Raw genomic sequence first — 21395 nt, forward strand, 5'->3', positions numbered from 1 at the left:
TCCGAAAAATTCCCCAAATCCCTCGAAATTTCCCAAACCCTTCTTGCTTCTGCCTCTGCCCGATTCGATCTGGAAAATTGCTGAGCAAGGATGGAGAGCTCAGGCAGCGTAGTGGAGCCGGAGAGGTGGCGCTTGGAGGCGGAGACAGAGGATGAAGCGGCGCCGGAGGCAGAGAGTGACGAGGACTGCTAGACGCGCCGCGGATTGCCAAGCAACGATGGAGAGCTCGGGCGGCGCAGTGGAGCCGGAGCGGTGGTGCTTGAAGGTGGAGGCTGAGGACGAAGCGGCGCCGGAGGCAGAGAGTGACGAGGACTGCTGGACACGCCGCGCGCCAAGCTCCTGCTGCAAGAACACTGCCGGTTCTCTACAAGGTAAGAACACAAACCCAAAAAGAAAAAATAGAAAAGATCGGCTCTGATGCCAAGTAGAAGATTAAGATCTGTATTGATAATTTGATGAATTGTTATAAAGCTTTGCTATCTATTTATATGAGAGTTTGGAGAATATTAGCACTAATTCTAATGATTAATCCTAGTTATTAACACACCATGAGTAACATGGTTATGCTTTATCTAGCTGTTCCAGCTCATTCTAACACAAGTTTCAATCCCTGCCCGGATTAGTTTACTCAGGGAGTTAGAGGATGGTATTGCTCAAGAGAAAGCGTTGTACTGACTCGGTTATTTCTTCAGCAGGCTAGGCTCCGAGGATCAGAAAGGGATGATCGATAAACTCGAACATAATATAAGGTACAAGATGATCGAGAAACTGGGACTTAAGATAAGGGACTCTGCCGAACTCATAGCGGAGAAATTCTGCAGTGAATATGCGGAGAGTTTGAGGCTCAGAAGATTCAAGGTGTTTTTTTAAACACCTAGCCGTTTGGGATTATATTGCTTGGCCTGGAGCTGGAGCTGACTGGGAGCGTGTTCAACAAAGTACATGTAACAAGGATGGAGAGTCTCCTTATGCCGAGTTCTTGCTTTATGTATCAATTACTTGGTTCAAAGCAGGATGCGCCAATTGCCGGAGGAACCCCATTCATGTTATACTTTCCGGTCAAGTCAACCGTGATGTAATTGAGAAACTGCCCCAGGAGAGCGAGGAGGAATTCAGACTCAGAATATTCACAGATTCATTTAAGCAACTTCAATGCAGTTCCCAAGAAAGTGTCGTCGACTACATTCAAGAGAGATTATTTAGAGATCTCGGTCATGGTCGTGTTGATTTGCTTAACCCTGGTGAAGGAATGCGCTCATTTCCTCTTGAATGGATCAAGATAAAACTTCTAAATCTACAAGGTCAAGGAGCAGCAGCAGCTACTCCCCCAGTAGTTTCATCAGGTGGATCAGCAACTACAACCCAAGTAGGGAATAGTCAACCGTAGGTAAATTGACCGACTATCGGACATGGAGCTAACTATCGAGCTTCAATAAATAATAATAATAATAATAATAATAATAATAATAATAATAATAATAACTTGACGTATCATGTTTGTCTTAATGTATTCATAAATTATGTAATTTTTAGCTTCGGAATGAATTAGCAGAAAGAACCAATAGTACAACCGTTATGGGGACGCAACTTAACTTGTTCAGTACGGAAAAGATCTTAAAACAATTAACTTTTGGGCAGCCATGCGAGCAAAGGAGATGGAAGTAAAGAAAACTATAGGCAAAGTTCAATCATTGCTGTTGTTGCTATCAAGGAAAGTCAACAGAAAGCCACTAACGATGCGGCGAGCTACAGGATTAGGAATAGAACGACATAAACGGCCATCTATATATGCTACTACGGCTGACATAACAAACTTACCGATTCCACTTCCCCATTTCCAGATGAACTTACCCTTCACCGCTTCTTCTGAGGAGCTTGCAGGGACAATCGATGTACCACTATTACTCTCTGGTTTCCACTTGATGTTGGCGATGCAATTGTTGGCCTGCTTCCGCAGCATTCGGATAGCAAAACTCACAAACAGATGCTCACCTAATGTCAGCACAGTTGGGCCGATTCTCCACTCCTGTTGTAAATTTTTAATTACTTCAGATGGATAAAGGGGTCAACTCATGTTGGTAGTGGGATGCAGTAGGTTATATGTTATCCAATGATTATACATGAGAATGGCATGATTGAGGGTAACAATAACAAGACAACATGGGTAACTTCAACATTGTCAGATGGACATGATCTCAAACTCACTAGTTCCAGTGAGTAGTTTTCTGTATAGGGGTACCAAAATGATATCTGATATTAAAAACGGCAATGAAACATTTAAAAGGATGGGAAGACACTTACACGTTCACCTCGAAGATGACCCAAGGGACGAGAAGTAATAGAGGGGTCTCCTTTCAGAAGTGACTTGCTCACAAGAAATCCCTTCACACGATCCATAATCTCTTCTATAAGGGAACTGTTCGGGGGCAGGTTTTTGAGGTAAACCTTAGCGCAAAAACACACATAAGGATTAGAATCTTGGTTAGAAGATTGTCCGGCAGTGAAGGCGTGGTATATAAATAAATCAACTTAAAAGATTTTCCAGTAAAATTATTTTCTTGTGGTGGATTTTAACCAAACTTCACCGTTCAGAGACTGGACGTCCTTATTAATGAAGATTTCAACTGACTCTTCAGCCCAAAGCACATACATTAAAATTAAATTAAATTAATTTTATGATCTATACTCATCTAAGTATAACTTCCAGTCTAACAAACTTACCAGATTGTCGATGACTCTGACTCTCAAATATTCTTGTCTAAACATCGTGTCCAACATTGCCTGCAAGTATCCTTCGATATATAACTGCAAAAGTCCCAAGAACCAATTGGTGACTAATCTACACATATTAAACAGAGAAAGAATCCTAAGATGGTGGCATAGAAGCAAAAGCTCCTCTCTAGGTTTGTTCTAACAAGAAGGCCTCATGCTGCTCGAATTTGGTGATATAATGCTCACAACTCAAACAAGAAAACAAGTTCAAGAATTTACTCACTTCAATTCTACACTGTATTTAATAAGACAATATACTCACTGCTCCACCAGATTGAATCTGATTAAACATGAGGTTTACGAAAAAAGTTTGAAATAAAGTAAACAGCAGAACTTATACCAGTCATCTCTCTTTAAATTTGGCCTAGTGCCATATGCTCATTTTTATTGTACTTAGCTATGGTGGTTGTGGACAAGATTGAAAGGCACCAATGAGGCAATGACCAACTGGGCTACTAATGCAAGCTATTACTGCCATTCTGGTGTTAGCCACACATGTGAAGTCCTAAGACCTGTACCCCAGAACATACTAAAGTAGGCAGACTGAAAGCTTTCATTATTATTGGAATTAATAAAACAGGAGGCTATCGCAATAAAATGCCAGCCAAAACTCAATACAAGAGTTGAGAGGGATATGATACAGAACTTACCTCATCAACAGCAGGACTGCGGTCAAGCTTAATCTTTCTATCTGGGCCACCTTCCATCAAAGCAGTTCCCAATAATGATGGCTCCATAGCCAATTTCAGTACTCCATGGTGAAAGCCGGTAACCTAGAAAATACAATGGTTCCAGAAGTCATTTCTTATTTTAAGATCATCTAATACGTATCATGTGAATCTTGAGCTTGTAATTAAGATGAAACCTACCACTCCATCAAAACCACTTGCTTCTGCTCCTTTTAAAACAGAGTCTGATATTTCAGTGACTGCAGCAAACAGTACATTCGACCCTGCCGTCCTCAACTGCAAAGCCAACCATCAATTCAATAGTTTTGGCCTTTTGGGTATGTATATGAGTTCACACTCATCATATATAATGTAAGAATATAACACTTACAGATTTTCCTAGGTCACCAAAGTACCGTTTCGTCCCCAAAAATCCTTTACCCTCGATACATTTACTAATTAATTTGAAGGTACCTGGCCGAAACAGAAAAAATCAGAAAATAGAGATCATTCAAGTCGGCCGACTGAAACATAACTACTTGAAAAACCTAAGAAATAATATGAAACAGAAGTATTAGCTTTTTTTTTTTAAGAAGGGGAAGTGAAAGTTTTCTAGACACCTGAATTGCAACAGGAGCCAACATACACGGTCAAATAACAATTTATAACTGGACAGTAGTACTAAAATTTGTATAAGTTGCACTTAATTTGATCTTAGATAGACCTCATAGAAAATAATTATCTGAATGAAACTCGGTACTTCAAAACTTTTGAGCAGATGACACCTACATATATCATATAAATACATTCCCTCTAGGTGCAAAGGATTCGGCACGTCAAGTTACAGATCAAGAAAGTTAGAATTCTTTATGAAAATAATTTGTACACTTTCTTGTTTGCATTATTTGCATGTGTATAAATATTAAACCAAAAGAAATTCCTCATCCCTGTTATTGAGGAAATGAAATTTGATGAAATTTAATTCCACGTGCTTATCAGTTACACCAATCTCAATTTTGAAACCAAACAGGACAGAGAAAAAAATACAAGAGAAACAGCAACATAATTATGTATTAATATCATAGAGCACCAAGATTCTTAAATAATTGGTTGTAAACATCTGTTGTCTCTAATGTAAATACCAACCACAACCATTGACAATCATGAAAGTAGTACGAAAGAGAAATTAAAAACAACCATCATTCTATTGGTGACATGGCAGCATAGTTATAGTATTGTAGCATACTAGCATAGTATTGGCATTGCCATAATTGACCATCATAGATTTAATGACACTTACATACGAGATAGGAAAAAGGACGAAAAGAAAGAGAAGAATCAAGATTGACAGTGTGGATGACATACCTAAAGTCAAACCTGGAAGGGTCATTAATGCACGAGAAGGATCAAAGAACACATCAAGAGACGATGAAGCCAAGTCATCAAAAATCGACACAAAATCTGGTGGAAGCAATGGGCTTCCCTTTGCAATATATATAGCCCTCATAGCATACCTAAACAGTAAAAAATTTGCTCAGTAATGACCCAAAAGATGCTAATAATACATAAATCACATAGGAAGACAACATTTTTGAAGGTTTACCATGAATAATGTTGTGCGCATTTGATAAGTAATTCACGCATTGTTATAAGAGCATGAGTGACCATAACACCATTGAGCTCTACAACCTTATTTTTTATCGCAGGGACCTGAAGAGATACATATATAGGAAAAAAAAAGTGAAGGACATCAGGATAATCCAGAAAAGACTGATAAAACATGCAAGTGGCAGAAAGGAAAAGTTTCGGTAATTTGTTTGTTACACCTTAACTACACTGTGCAGCAAGGACCTTAGAGCCTCCTCGGCTGAGCTATAACTTGAATATGACTCGCCAGGAAGAAAGTTTGCAATAATCTACAAGGGCAGACAATCTAGGTCAATTCCTCTAGATTATAACAAAGCATAACCTTTCTATAAGCATAATAAGGAAAGCAGAATATGATATGGAATATAATAAATAGCATCTGACCTTAATCGGATGGATCTCAAAATGATCAAAATAATACTGGCTACTCTTCGCCTCACTAAGAGATGTCCTCCAAAATGGGGCAATTTTCATTAATGTCTCCTCATCAAAATTTAAATCCATTGGCTGCAGAACACCGAGTAAAACTCAGAGTTGCTACGGACATAGCAGTAGTGGATGTAGTACTAGGATGTTTATATGGCATATTTTATCACAACATAAAAAGATAGAATATCCAAAATCTCTAGAAAATAAAGAATAAACAGAATTAGAATAAGGACTGAAACTATGGTAATGATTTACCTGCAGAGCGATAGACGAGTACTTAACTTGTACAACATTGGAACTGGTTGACAGCAAGACGATGGCAATCTTGAGTACATTATCATTTAAATCATTGAAGTCTGATTGATGTCTACGAAGCATTGCTGCAAAAGGAGCACCCACCCACTTGTGCTCCAAATTCAAGGACTGTGTCAATCCACGAAGACATGAAGATGAATTAGGGAAAAAAAAGTTGCTGAAAAGCATTGTATTAAACCTCAACTAAAAGAAACTACTAGAACATGACACGTAACAATCACGGACTTTCGGAAAGGCAACATGCATATAAATACTACCTGTACACTGATCTGGTTAAACTTTTGCTCATATGCAAAGACAGATTCAAAGTTAATATTCCCAATTCTTGCAGCTAAGAATGGTGCATAATCTGGCAGCTCCATATCTTCTCCATCCTTCAGAATCATAACATTGGAAAGATCCAATAATTAAACCAACCTTTAAATCAAGATGTATGGGTGCCAACACCCAGAATTATGATGTAAAATTTGAAAGGCAAGATTGGTTGCTATTGCTGTAGATAGATACACTGGAATGTAATGAAAGGAAACTTGAATAGCATAAAGTGATATGGAACTAAACTTTTTACCAACTATGATCTTGCTGGAAACAAATGTTCATATTGCAGCTAATTCATGAAAACAAAAACACAGTCAGAAGCCATTTTTCTTCTTTTATTTATCTTCCTTAGTTTCTATTTCAGGATTTCTTTGATTACTGGGTTAAATAAGAGAACCACATCTCGAAGGACAAGTCAGCAACTTAACTTCAAAACTATATACATAAACAATTTTTACAATTAGATCTAATTGGTTTGAATTGGATCAAATCACTGACCATGAGATCCAAAATTTGAACAGGGAAACAACTCAGCAATGGAGAAGAGACTTTCTGAATCACTGAGCATGAGATCTACTCAAATATTTGAGATTGATACTAGCTAAAGGATCCATGCAAAAGGTTGCATAATATCACAGGTAATGGAGGAACTTGCCTGCTTTTCATGTTCAAGTAGATGAATTGTGAACTGATTAACTCTTAGTTGAATCTTCTCACATGACCGAAACAATTTATCCCCCTTATGGCTGGCAGAAATTTCACAAAATCTTAAAACCCGGGTAGAACCGTCTGCATATACTTCAAACCCCACCCTCATCATGTCCATGCCATTAAACTCACAAGAGTCACCCTTCTTGCCCCCTGAGTCTTTTCCCAATGATAAATGAGTGGTCAATCCGCTCCATTGTCTGGTTTTGTAAAAAGGCTTCCATGCTCTCACCTTATCCGAGTTAATTTCACGTAATACAAGACTATCTACAAGAAACAACAATTACACTACCCATCAAATTATTAACAACCTACAAAATTTAGGAGCTAATAAGATCATAAGTTATGGTACCCATGTTACAAGGGTACTCAAAACATTGTGTTTACATGACCGGTTTGTACATGGGTATACATGGGTATCAAAGTGGTGCTAAAGTTAAGCACAAATGTGCGCATACATTTTTCCAGAAACAATCATATCATAGGATGAGAAGACAAAATCCTTAATACTAAGATGTGGAAAAATTCAGCGAAAAGCTCGATCGTATCCATGATGAGTATAGCATAAAGTGTCAAACAACACCAGCACAAGTACTTTGATGATAAATTTTAAATAGCTTCTAATGAGTATCAAGAGTTTGGTGAGTACCATTGATCCTGACGATCAACTTATGTGGAAGAGTCAAATCATCCCAAACATAATCAGTGCAACTTTCCGATCCAATAATCTCTGGCTCTGAAGAATCCTGTTAGGTTTCAAGTAAACAACGAAAAAGGAAAATTAACACAATATTTACAACTTGTATCCATTAATAGTTGAGATATTATATGTATAACAATAGCAGAACCTTCTGGTAGTAAGTTATTGACACATCTGGCAAGCAATTCTCAATTCGGTATGGGAGACTGACATTTGGAGGTTTATGGAAGTGTAAACCCAGAGTAGAGCCTTCTTCAACAAGATGAACAGACGCGAATTCTGTAACATTGCTTTCTAGTGCTGTCACTTGGTCCAATTTCTGCCTTTTGAACTTGAGGAAAAATCTTCCTAGAGAAGCAATGCATACTGGCCCCGACCAACCTAATTTAGATTCATTCAATCGAAACTGGAGATATATTGGTGAATCATCATTAGCTTTTCTGTGCTTTTTCATAACACGCTCAAACAAACTGACATCTCTCTTTTTGTTTATCCCAGTCCACAGCTGCATAGGCACCCTCTGTTTACTGTTTACAGGGATCATACCAACAGTGTCATCCTGTCCGGATAAACATGAAAGAAGAAACTCAGAACACAGCAGAGAGAAAAGTATAAAAACGAATGGGTAAGGAAACAAGCTAATAGAAGCTACATAATTCAAAAGAAAAACAGAAGGAACCACCAAGATATGTTGCAAAAAAACCTGCAAATAACATTGACGAACAATGATGTTTTCTCCTGATTCGTTAATCACAACATGTCTTGGGACCATAGTTACTGTTTGTGATGGTACAACCACTTTACCCAACGGTGGTCCTGTTGAAACCCCTAGCTTTGTAATAGATCTGATTCCAGATCTTTCCTCTGTTTCCAAGCTTATCTCCGCAAGTCCTGATAAAGCATCCAAGTCGATATGCGTCTCAGATGCATTATCTTTCAGCAACTTGAGACGCATTTTGCTGGATCTGCCAATGAAGGTACATAAGATGTCCATAATGCCGCATGATAATAGGGATATACCAATTAAAATCACTCAATAAACAAAAGTTTGTTAACAATAAAGTATGTTACTTTAAGAACCATGATCTGGTTGACTTTGGAGGCAAATATAATCCAAATTCTGAAGGAATGCTGGACCCAAAGTTCTCTGCTTCATCCCTACACACATGAAATGGCTATTAAGCAGGCAGTGCAAATAAGTGCTAATAAATGCTGACTATATCAGAAAGAGGGACTACCTAGAAAGGGGCCTCTTATTAGGCACAAAGAAACAAAGGCCAAATTTTGTATCATTTTTCAGGGAGTATGATGTGAAAATAGCAGCCTGCAGATGCAACATAGATTAAACTTAAGCATTTAACAGTATAAAACCAACTTAAGTAGGGATATATCTGTAGAACTTCAAACTGAAATGACCAACATGTGCTTGATTGTTATTGACTAAAGAATATTGAGGATATTGTAGAAAGCCAATAGCCATAGCATAACAACCTCTAATGTGCCTCTGCTCCCTCGAGACAATCTTAGAGAAGCAGAATACTTTCCACCAAAATCCAGATCAATATCCACATATGGCACATCACTTTTCCGCTTCAGTAACTTTTTGACCCAATCACTACTGTTCACTGGTTTGCAGCTTGATTCATAACCAGTCAGAGTAATAGTGAAGAAAATAATGGAAGGGTTGGCATAAAATTCAACCATGGAACCACATGATATGGTTGATTGATTCTTATCATTGTCAGACACAGTAGTAGGAAGACCATCTGCACTAATTCAAAAGTATAATTTAGAATCTACAAACTAAGATATTTGATGGTGATCTCAGAAGGTTCCATACTGGCATTTCATTACCTGATTCACTTAAAAAGACATGTATATCCGTATGCAGTAAATTGGAAACACACACTGTAGGAAGGAGATAAATTTCCTTCTGCTCCTGTAACGCAACTGGTGATTTGCTATTTTCATGGAGATTAACAGACCTATGAGGTTGTACAATAGGAACATTTCTCCTTGTTGTCTGAATCAGAAAATGCATGTCGTCAGTATTTGCACCTTCCGATATAAGAGTACAGTGGGTAGTGCTGAAGGAAGATTTCGCAGATTCAGTAAACAAAGCCTTCCGCACTTTGTAGCTTAATTGATCAAAAATTCCAGAGAGACAAACTGCCTTTCCACCTTTAAGATCATCTGACCATTCTGCTGAAATTGTTTTCTTAGAATTCATTAAGCCATCTGGAATTTCAGGTCTAAAAGAGAATAAGAAATTGCCTGCAAATGATTCACCAACCATGCAGAGTTTCAGAAAATAGCAAAAATAAGTAGGAAGACGAACGAAAGCAGAAGATTACATCTATTAGCCAGACAGCACTGCCTTGCCTTCAATATGTTAGCATGCTAATAAAAAGGATGAGAATATTCAAAAACCCGAAAATTCAAGCATGGTAATAACAGCAATCATTATGAGGCATGAAATTCTTCAAAAAGAAAAAAATAGATATTGGCAATTTGATTTAATTAAAACAAATGAATACCAAGACTTAAGGACCTCAGGGCCTTCTTTTCTTCACCAGGCAAATTAATAGCATCAAACATGGCCATGGATTCATCATATGTATCACCAGCATTCAGCACCACTGAAGCAAACACACCTTCCTTCTGCTGGGATCGTCGAAATCGTAGCTTTATTGACAACCCAGTTTCATTGTGTATTCTTATGAGAGGAGATATAAGAATTGACAAACCATCCTACAAACAGGAGGAACATGATAAACTGTATGGGGGCAATCCATACGACCAAAGAGACAGAAGTAATAATATTCAGAGGAGACAAAAGATGTAAGTACCTCAGATTTTCTTGAAACATCAACTATAACAGATGGTCCAGGATAAGTTTGTGAATCTGTTTGAAATTGAAACACAAAGTGGACATGTCAATGCAAACATGAGTAAATAATTCAATGCTGAAATCATCATCAACAACCAGAAAACAAGAATAAAAAAAATTAGCTGGAATGCACTTAAGAATTCAAGTTCTTCAAGTACGAGGTTGTCACCAACTTGAGCCCATCTCATCCAGTAAGTTTGATCATAAATTAATCCTCAGCTGTATTGGCTCTTCCCATATATCTTGCTACTTTAGCACTAAGCACTTATCTCAATGGTTTAGGCTGGTTTCTCAAAGAACATGAAATCAAAATACTGAAAAAAGAAAATATGCTGTATAGTGGAAACACAGCACACCTTTAAGTGACAGTATTTGTGTTCTCCAAGCAAATGCTTGAGCTTCTAGACGAGAGACTTCAATTGGAGATGTCATCAAAGAAGATTCAGGACCAGAAAGTCGGACTGAGACAACTGACGCCATCTCTGGAAGTTGCTTTTCTGGATCCGAGCACCTTACAGTAAATATATCAGTAAGGCTTGATCATTTTCTTTCGAGCACAACACAAAGTGATTATCAAATGTACAAGAAAACCCAAAAAGGACATGAAGAACTAATTTAAAAATTCCAGCCAATAACACATGTAAAACCCAATACAAGTCCTCAGTGCCTGGTCAAGAAGACTGCACTAATAGATACGTCTTTAAAGTCAAAGAAGCCATAGAGAAGTAATCAGAAAATTAAATTGCTATCTAATCTTTATTTCCCTAGCTGCCCATCGCCAGATGATATAAGCCTTTCCTCCAATGAGAATTCTATTTGCATTTTATATCTAATTTATTAGAGATTGAAAACTTTTTCATTAATGTAGAGCCTGTATAAATATTTTATGATCAGAAATTGAAAAATACAGCTCTTATTTGTCATATAGGCATACTAATTCAGTACAACGGTGAGCTACCTTAAAATAATGGACGTAGACTGCCTTCTGGAAACTTTCACACTTTCCTTATCATACTGACAAAGAATATTTAATCCTGACTGGTTCTCCACCTGCCATTTGTAAAAAAATTATCATAAAAACCAGAACCGGGAGTTTATAAGTAAAATATATTACAAAGAAAGAGATAGGATGAAACCACCAAGAACGGAAGCAGTGAAACAGAGAAAACTAAGAAAGAAAGAATTCTCCATAACTAGGTAGTACATACTGTTCATACTGTTTTAATTATAAGTTTTACAACCCCTAAAACAAGGTCACATTAACTTATAAAGTCTGTGTTCTAGGCAAGAGTACCTAACGACTAAGCTCTCAGACAATTTGATATGACAGAGTAGCAAACCTTGCAACAATTGGCCCAAATCTTAGTACTTCTCACTGAGAAAGGACCGGCTAAATTTAGTTTCCCAATGGTAAAGAGAAGTATGTCCAATGAAAGCTCTGATAGGGACATATTTAACTGCAAGAACAAGAAATTCCAGTTGTTATGACAAGGATATATAAAGCGGACCAAACAAAAAGAAAAGACATATGAGTAGTAAAAAAAAAAGGTTTTTCTTTTCAGTTCATTTTAGTCCTAATTAAATGACAAATAACTGTTTTTTCCAAGAAAATCAAATGGTTATTGCTAGCATAGCATCATTCATAAAATCACAATCACAATCTTAACCTCTTTAGTTCTGCAATGGATATGAACTGGTACTCCATGCGAAACAGCTTCCGAATTCTGAATTTGGACGCTTGAACGATAAAATAGGCATGTTTCAACTGGGTGTATAAGTTCTCTCCTACAATCAAACAAAATAGTCAAAATGTACCAAAAGCTAGCTAGATAAGGACTGAATTTGTCAAAAGCCACGATGATGAAAAAATAGAACCTGTACAACTTTTACAGCATATATACCATTTGTTCTTTTGAGCATCAAAGTAATATGCCACTGCTGTTAAGGAGCTTATGACCCTAGATTTAGAAGGGAGAATTTGGATAGTAAGTTTGGATTGTTCGGTCCGGTCACTGCGACCACCAAGGATAGATATGTCTTTTGAATCTTCTAGTTCAAGTTTTGACTGTCCAGTTCCACCAATGCATAAACGAAGAAGAGGCACATCTTTTGTATCTACAAGTTCATGGATAATGGTCAAGGAAATTGTGTCAAATGTAACACCGATGCAAGGAAGCTTTCCACTCCCAGAAGTTATCCCTTCATCAATCGGTGGGTTTTGTCGCAGACTAGCCACAGATGTGTCTCCAGGGTAACTATTTATCTTTATACCATGAGCTATAGGAATATTTTGGAACACCTTCAACTTCATCGGATTTCCAGGCTTTCTAACAAATTCTGGAATCCCATCTACAATAGCAACAGCAGAGTCATTCTTCTTGTTCACAAGGTAAAAGGTCCTTTTCACCAATTGATTGTAGGGCTCCCAGTCAATGTCACCCTCATAACTTTCAGGCTCACATGAAACCGCTGTCCAAAGTGCCCCTGCATTGTCATTTGCACTAGAGATATCAACAAAATCAGATCCTCGACTGTAACTCAAGCGCAATGGTTCCCCCGAAGCATTCTTGGCATGCAATGATATCAATGAGAACCATAAAGCTGATGATGTCCACCCCCTTTGATTGCTATACTTGATCTACACATGTTTCAGCAAAGATTGCAACACAATGAGCAAAAAGGGGAAGAAGAAGCAGTTACTAAAAAGAAGACTGAAGCTGAGTAGTCAATTGCATAATCACATTATTATTATATATTATTATTTATCATCTGAATTCTGAATATTCCTCTCTTTTTTCTGTTAAGGTTAATTTTTTATTTTTTTTATTTCAGTTAAGGTTAATCTTCATTGATACTTTTTCTCATCTTACTCAACGCCTCACCTTGCAACATAATAATAATAATAATAATTATAATTATAATTATTATTATTATTATTATTATTATTATTAAACTCACTACCCCTTCCAGTCATGAAGGGAACACTAATGCCACTGGACCAAATTGTCTTGGCCAGTCTCTAGAGAGTTGGTCCGAAAGGTTTCAAATAAGATGGAAACTAGATTGTAAAATCTGGAGATGTGGAGTAACAAGTAACAATGTACCATACCATGAAAAGAGCACTTTCTCCCATAAGAGAATAATGAGCTGCACCCGTTAGACTGTACTTATTGTCTTTACCTTCAACTGTAAAATACATATGTTGATGGACATCCTGAATTGCCACTATTGCACCTGTACAGATATATTATTTGTTAGCTCAAATCCACTCAATTCTGCAACAAGACGAGTTTAGCCGTATACCATTAGGAACCATTGTCTCTAAACTATTTTTGAATTTCTCATCACTCGACCAGTGCCTTCTATCTGGTTCACTGAGAATCTCCTCAGCAAATACCCCAGAGAAGGATGAAATCATAAACAAAAGCATCTGATGCAAAAACGCAAAGCAAAATCAATGACTCATTTTTGACAATATGAGACAATCAAATAGCACATAACACACTGATTCGAATTTCAAAAGTGTCCAGAGAAACATATGCTTGTTCACCTGTATTTGAGATAGAGATATTGTAACATCGAAACGTGAAATAGTTCCACCTCCAACCCAAACTTCATTTAAAGGCTTCTCAACTGATATGAAGACAGTTCCGTCCTCCTGTCTTGATACGCTCTCACCAGAGGCTAGTTCTTGACCCGTCAGGATATATTTTTGATGACTTAATTGAAATGCCTCATGCAGAGAACTATGTTCAGAGAGTTTTTCTTGTGAGCAAGGACCTCTTGAACTACTTGCATTATTAACAGGATGAATCTCATCCATGTGCTGAGAACCTGTAGACACTCCTGATGCAACATGAGATGGAGGAACTTTTGATGGGGCAAAAGGAACATGAGAACTTTGGATTTGGTTTCCCAGATTTTCTACAAGGACCTGAGAAAGGATTGATACGCGAGAAAGCTTAAATGTAAATTTTCTTCGCATGTTTTCCAACTCAACTTTCAAATGGGCATCAATCTCAAACACGAGTTCCTGTACAGCACCTGCAAAGTGAAAAGCTCTTTACTTATTAATATAGTGAGTGTGCATCTTTATTTAAAAAAAAAAGGTTAAAAAATAGTGAGTGTGCATCTGAAACTGCTGTGGAAAAAAGTTGCATACCATGCTCCTCCTGAATCACAAGAGCACAAGAAAAGCGAGAAATATCTAAGATAAAAGCTTCCTTCTGGCCCCCATTGACCTGTGGAGATGTACAAGGAATCTCTTGCATACAGTTCTTATCAGAGTGACTATCTGGTCTAGTCATATTTACACCAGTATCAGCTTCTTTGATGCGCTTACCTTCTTCAACATGCTTATCAGATGATTCTTTGATGCGCGTCTCTTCTTCAATGTGCTTATCAGATGATTGTATGCCGGACAAAATATTTGAGAAGCAATAAAGATATGAAGAATAACATAGCAATAAGATAGCCAAAGCTGTCGTTTCAAGGAAAAGAAAACCACCCTGCCAAGTAGCATCACAAGTCACTTCTATGAAAAGGACTTAAATATCAGGCATAAGGAATGCATACAACAGGTTCTATCTAACATCATTAAAATTTGTATATCTTAGCAATCCATTATTTATTTAACCTGATGGGCTGACATCATTTCATCTACAAGTTTGTGTTTTACTTGCATCACCTGAATTTCGCAACTAATTCTCTGAAATTCACCACCAACAGAAACTGATGACAACAACTTATTTAACTGATGTGCCTCATTAACAACATTCTTTCCTGAGCACCTTCCCATATAAATCTTACCCAGTGCAAGATTTACAAGTAACCAATGGTTTGAGTCAGGTGGTTGAATATTTGAAGCCAATTCTGACTTTTGAATGAAGCTATAGGTCTGAAGATCTGAGTTCCCCGAATTAGTTTCTGGGTGCTCTGTTGCACCCACAGAATTTGTACCTAATGTGTTGCTAACAGAGCGAATAGATGGGCAGTTCTTAGACAGGATCAGTGACAAATTGAGTACACAACTAGAAAGTGATAGTTGATATTTGCGGTCAAGAGGTTGCAATAGCAGATCACCAAGTACAGTCTGATCAGTACCTTTGCCTCTGCCGTTGTTATATTTAAAACTTGACAACTGGATCTCTGAGATATTAGAAACAAGTATCAATTTTCCATCTTTGCAAGACATATCAATACTCGTGTGATCAACTGAAATCCAAATTCCAAAATCAGGCAAGTCATGCTCCGAAAACTGTTTGCTACTTGAAGCATCAGAGGTTACTCGGCAGCTCCTCACACTATCACTCTTCCTAGAACCGTGAACAATTATATCTATCGACTTGATTTTGAAGGTCCCATTAGTTGAAAATAGGATACTGCTATAATTCAATGGAAGTTCACGTGTTGTAATCTCCTCTTTCTCTGATTCAGCATTCAACCACTGTTGCTTTGCAAAAACACGCCTGTGCACACTGATTGATGCCAAATGTCTAAATGAATATGATACTGCAGAAGATAAATTTGCAAGCACCTGTCAAAAAGATCTTTCTTTAGTCATAAGAAATTGGTATGTACTATGTAATGAAATCAATCTAGAATTGAATTTTGATATTCTGGTCCTCTTGAAAGTGTCACTATTATTAGTAACCAAAGTTACGACACCAATAAAAGGAAGACATTTGGTGAGGGAGCAAGGCTACTCTAAAAAGGAAAATAGTACATAGGAACTATTAAACAACAAAAACTAACACGGAATATCAAATTTCACACATACTAGATGCGTCAACCCCCAACAAAAGCATATTGTGTCCTCCTTCCAAGTACACAACATCAAAATATAACCTCATTATACATTAAGAAAAGGTGAAAATTGAAGTTCAGTACTAGTACATTTCAGAAGTTCAGCTGTTTCATTTATGATATCTATGCTAGTATAATGAACAATAACAAAATAAAATCAATACTAAGAAAAAGAAATAGATCTTAGCCAGGCAGCAAAATGAACACGCACCTGAAAGAGAATATCAAACTCATCCATATACGATAAGATAGTGAATCCTTCAGTTTTCCCAAACAAAGCTGCAGAGAAAGCAATTACATTTGTGCTAAATGAATGAACATACTCCCTGCAAAATAAAGATTTCCAACTGTCAGGACAGGACATACAATTATTGTTCTGTTAGACACAATTTATTCACTTCTGTGTTTTTTTTTTTGGCAAATTAATCACTACTATTTTTAGAGGTGAGGGAAATTAAAAGGTTGAAACTTAACTTTGCTAACACGAAGTATAAAATAATAATAATAATAATAATAATAATAATAATAATAATGATGGAAAAGAAATTCAGCTCCTGGTGTGAATAAAATCTTTAATGCAGTCTAGAAATAAAAAAGTACCAGAAACAATTAAAAAAAATGTGTTATGACTGGAAAAAAAAATTAAAAAAAGGTCATAAAAGTAACAATCAAGCAAGCATCATATAAACACTTTTGAAAATTGTAGAGAATATCCCGAGAGTGTGATAAAAACTCCACAAGAGAAAATATAATCCGGAGCATCACAACAAAGTCCTACCTGGAGTATAACAATTGTAAAGTCATTGGCTTAGAAACCAAAACTTGGCGTTGTTGTTTTCCTGCTGCAGAAACCAAGCAGACATCTAAACCATCGACTCGTATGTAGGAACCAAGAGACTTCCCACCCTGAGCTTGATACTTCCCATTATTAGATTTAGAGATATCAATCACCAGAGGCTGGTCCATCCTGAGGCACTCTAGTTCCACATCATCATATGCTGAGGGGCCAGCAAATGAAACAAAATCAAACTTTGATGTTGGCCAAACAGCAGCTTCAATTTGGTGCACATCAACTGCAAGCTGAAGATCGTCCTGAATACATACATGATTTGTCTCTTTGTTGCCACTGATGAAATTCTTCCCCAATGACATGAGGACATGAGGACCAGCAATAAATGCTCCTAGTTGAACATGTTTCTTTGGAAGCATCTCAAGCAATGCTATTTCTAAACTTGTTGCATAGAACTTGTATTTGCTAACCAGACTGATTTCTGATTTATTCTCACTGGTTCTTGGAGAAAGCGGAACACCGGACGACTGACCATTCGCGTCTGCCCAGCATAGTTGTATCTGCCTAAATAGCAGAGACAATGATACTACTGATGAATATCCTAACACAAGATTCAACTTTCCCAGGATAAAAAAGAACTTCCAGAAACCAGAATCCGATGTTTTCAGGTCTGGATATCTCAAGTAGTTTTTATATTCACAAAGAAGGAACGGAGTTTACGAGTACTGAATTTCACTTTTTCCAAACTTATCGCACTCACTTCTCCAATCCAACCACATATCTTTCAGAAATGAGAAACAAGAACCTTCCTCATTATCAGCAGAATCGGTTTCATAAGTTTCTAAAAGTGGAAATATTTCTGCCGGCTCACCCCAAAGAATATTCTTCCAATTATCATTGCTCTCCTTCCAATGTGCTTCCATAGAACTAAAAGATAATTTTGAATTGCTTTTTTTAACAGGAGCTTCCATAAGAGATGAGGATCTGACCTTCAATTGCCCACAAGATATAAGTAAAGACTCTTCACATATGTCCTCTGCATATTTTAATAATAGTGCATCAACTGAAAGACGAAATGAAAGTGCATCTGAGTAAGTGATCCCAAGATGTGATTTTAACCTTTCATTTACTAAGAGTTGAATTTCATTTCTATGAGAAAGAGTGATTTGAACTCTTCTGAGCATCACACTGAAGCAAAATTGCGTACATGGACCTTCAGAAACAATATCCAGATCTGCACTCTTTGGATCATTGGCTAATATTTTCCTAAAAACGAAGGGGTGCATAACAAAAAAGACCACCTGGCTCAAAAATCTCCAGGTACAAGTTAGTAGTGGAAGGAATATGAGAAGGAAGTTGAAAATTGTAGTCATAAATGATTTTTGGGAACTATACTGGGGACACTGAACATTTGATGCTGCTCTATTACGGGCTACTCTCCATGCCTGTGCAATAGCTTCGGCTGGCAGCTCTTTCTCAATATCAGAAATCACCTTCCATTGGTTTTTAACAGAACTCAGAAGCATCTTGTCCTCATAGATTCTAATAGCTGATCTCTTTAGTAACTGGTCATCATAATATCCAAATAGCATCAGCAAATACTCATAAGCATTGACATAGCGTAGCCAGAAACAAACAACAGCAGCTGACTTTTGCAACGACCATCTAGGAGCTAAAGTCATAGTGCCAATTCTACTCGCAGCTAGCTTCCACAGTTGTCTGCCATCTCTAGCACAATGTGACTCTTGCGATGATGCTTCAGTGAATGCCAAATACAAAGAAACATCATCCGGAGAAAACGAAAAATGCATTTCAGGGACTCTAAGATTGATGCCCGCGGGCTGAAAATCATTCAACTTTATGCCAGTGCACAATTCAGTCAACAACAAGACGCGCTTGAGCTGACCGTCCCTTTTAAAGCCAACCTCACAACCACTACCTACTATAGCATACGAGATCTCCTTCACAGGTACAAAGACTGTACCAAAAAGACCTCGAAGAAAACACGCATGATCAACATACTGAGGATCCACATTAATATCTTCTATATCCAGTGAGCAAACAAACGAGTCATTTAACATCGGAACCTGGACTTGGACACTAACATCATGCACTTGAAGCTGACAGTGTGTCAGCAACACATTCAAAAGAGATGTTTTGAAGTTACTTTTCGGAGCCTCCAAAGTAGCCATAAGCTTTTCTAGAAAAGCATGCACATCACTCCCCTGAAAATCCAGCCATAAACCACAGTAATTCTCCGATTCAATGTCACATTCACCACTCAAAGTAAGCAACCAATTCTTTTCCTTATTCATTTTTCACCTAACTACAGTAAAAAATGGAAATTAAACCTGGTAAATCAAACTTAAAAGCCAGAATATTTACCTGAGGATCAATCTCAGAAAGCTTCGTCTTCTTCTTTTTCTTCATATCATCTGCAACTGTACTTGTTCCACTTCGCTCCTTCTTCACCTCCCTTTAAATTTTCAAACGAAAATAATAAAGCTCACGATCAAAACAATGCAGAGAGATAATCGAATTACAGTGAGCGAGTTAGTGACTCACCGAGTCGAGAGCACAACTCGGACGCCATGAAACTCAACGGAAAACGCAGGAGCGAGCCAATTCGAGAACCGAAGGCTACACTGTTCGACGCTCACCTCCACACACGAAAACCGGTCCGACTCATCCCCGAGCCGGTTCAGTGCCGCCGCGTCGAACCGGAGCTTCCTAGCGACCGCGTGCGAGTTGATAATCCCTAGACTAAGCTCGAGCTCCGGCTCCTCACGCAGCCACGGCCGCAGAGCAGCGGCAAGCCTCCGCCGGATTGCGCCGCTCGGAAACATTCCGGCTTAGCAGAATCGGAGCTCCGGCATTGGGAGAAGGTTCTGGAGAATCGGAGGAGATAAGATTGAGGGTGATGAGAGTGAGCGGCGGGAAAGTGAGGAAGAAGAAATAGAAGAGACTTTTCGGTTTCTTGGTGATATTATTTTAATGTTTTGAACTTTGCTTGGGGGATATCGAGTGTTCGTGAAAAGCGAGATAATGGTGATCGGAGAAAGGTGAGGAATTCGGTTATTTGGGGTCGGAAACCGGGAAAGTTCTGTTGGGAGTAAATAAATAAATCACGCAATTATAGAAGTGAGGAGGCGAGAGAATAGCTCACCGTGTGGTGCGGCAGTGGTGTGTTGTCCCTTTTGAAGGGGGAGTAGACGAGGATGTACTCGGCCAGGTAACTTGTATAAGGTAAATAAATTGGGCCCGAGGTAAAAAGGAGGCTCTTGTTAGAGCCGGTAAATCTCGAAATCTACTAGTTAAACAACGATTAACCAAATTATAATGACGTTTTCACAAGATTGAAAGTTAATCTTGAATTGGAGGCTATTTGAAAGGAAACTCCTCTCCCTTTCATAATCACAATTTTAAGTACATTCATGATCGATTCTTGATTCTCACGTCTCAGGGTCTCACCACTTAAATGAACACATATATGGGTGAGATCTACACCCTTATTACTACACGCATAATTACATTTACCCAAATCATTCTTTTCTAAATATTTCATTAAAATATATGACTTCTTATAAAAAAAAGTACATTTAATGCATTTAAATAGTCGGGTAAGATTTGAAAATTATAAAAAAAGTCTAATAGTTAAAACATTTAAACGGTTGCCCATAATATTGATTACGATTGTGGCATTGACCCCAATTGAAGAACAAACGTGTGCAGACGTGCGGAGGAGTGATCGGCGACGAAGGCATAAGCTAACAGTTAGGATTTCAAGCTCTGATTGAGGTCGACTAGACACTAGGCCAAGAGCTCCAATGAGAGTCGGATCATATCTATTGAGGAAAGAGAGGATCGACGAGCTTCGGACGAGCCAAGCGTGGGGAGATGAATCGAAAGCAAACGACGACGGTCACTCAGCCAATGACGATGACGTAGATCCAAAGCCAAGGCCAACGACGGCGCAGATCTTCATAGCCTCGTCAGAGGGGCAAGTACGGCGTCGGAGGCTCCATGATTCTCATATTGGGGCATTCACGATGTCGCGCCGGAGATACGCTCCTGCCTCCACCGCCACCTTCGTCGATTTCGACCGAAGTAGAAGCTGGCTTGGGTTGAGATTTCGTGGCAGAGATGGAGTGGGTGGCAGTAGTTGCTGGAAGCAGCTTCATCAGAAAACACCAAAGTCAGTGAAGACAAATCATCAATGGGTGCGCACAACACCTTTTGGGTGTCCATAGCATATTCTGATTTCAAAATATTCTTGTATTTCTAATTGGGTACCATGTCTCCGATCTACCTATTATATTAGTCGTCACACTACCTGTCACACTATACATCACT

General features: G+C 38.1%; 1 protein-coding gene across 1 annotated transcript; it reads right to left on the minus strand.

Moving 5' to 3' along the window:
* Positions 1–1652: 1652 nt before the first annotated feature.
* Positions 1653–20190, minus strand: LOC126782087 (uncharacterized). The gene is given in 36 exon segments (XM_050507253.1): positions 1653–2026; positions 2302–2445; positions 2722–2805; positions 3423–3545; positions 3642–3737; positions 3832–3914; positions 4806–4954; positions 5044–5150; positions 5267–5356; positions 5472–5594; positions 5772–5939; positions 6089–6205; positions 6805–7124; positions 7507–7603; positions 7706–8116; positions 8261–8522; positions 8629–8715; positions 8796–8881; positions 9049–9323; positions 9412–9831; positions 10095–10308; positions 10407–10462; positions 10804–10958; positions 11406–11497; positions 11788–11904; positions 12115–12232; positions 12349–13085; positions 13557–13681; positions 13751–13877; positions 13998–14491; positions 14610–14955; positions 15135–15983; positions 16464–16578; positions 17031–19267; positions 19428–19518; positions 19608–20190. Coding segments are annotated over 36 exon segments (9738 nt in total). The 5' UTR covers positions 19889–20190; the 3' UTR covers positions 1653–1684.
* Positions 20191–21395: the final 1205 nt, after the last annotated feature.

The sequence above is a fragment of the Argentina anserina genome, chromosome 1 (assembly GCF_933775445.1).
Source record: "Argentina anserina chromosome 1, drPotAnse1.1, whole genome shotgun sequence".
NCBI lineage: Eukaryota > Viridiplantae > Streptophyta > Magnoliopsida > Rosales > Rosaceae > Argentina > Argentina anserina.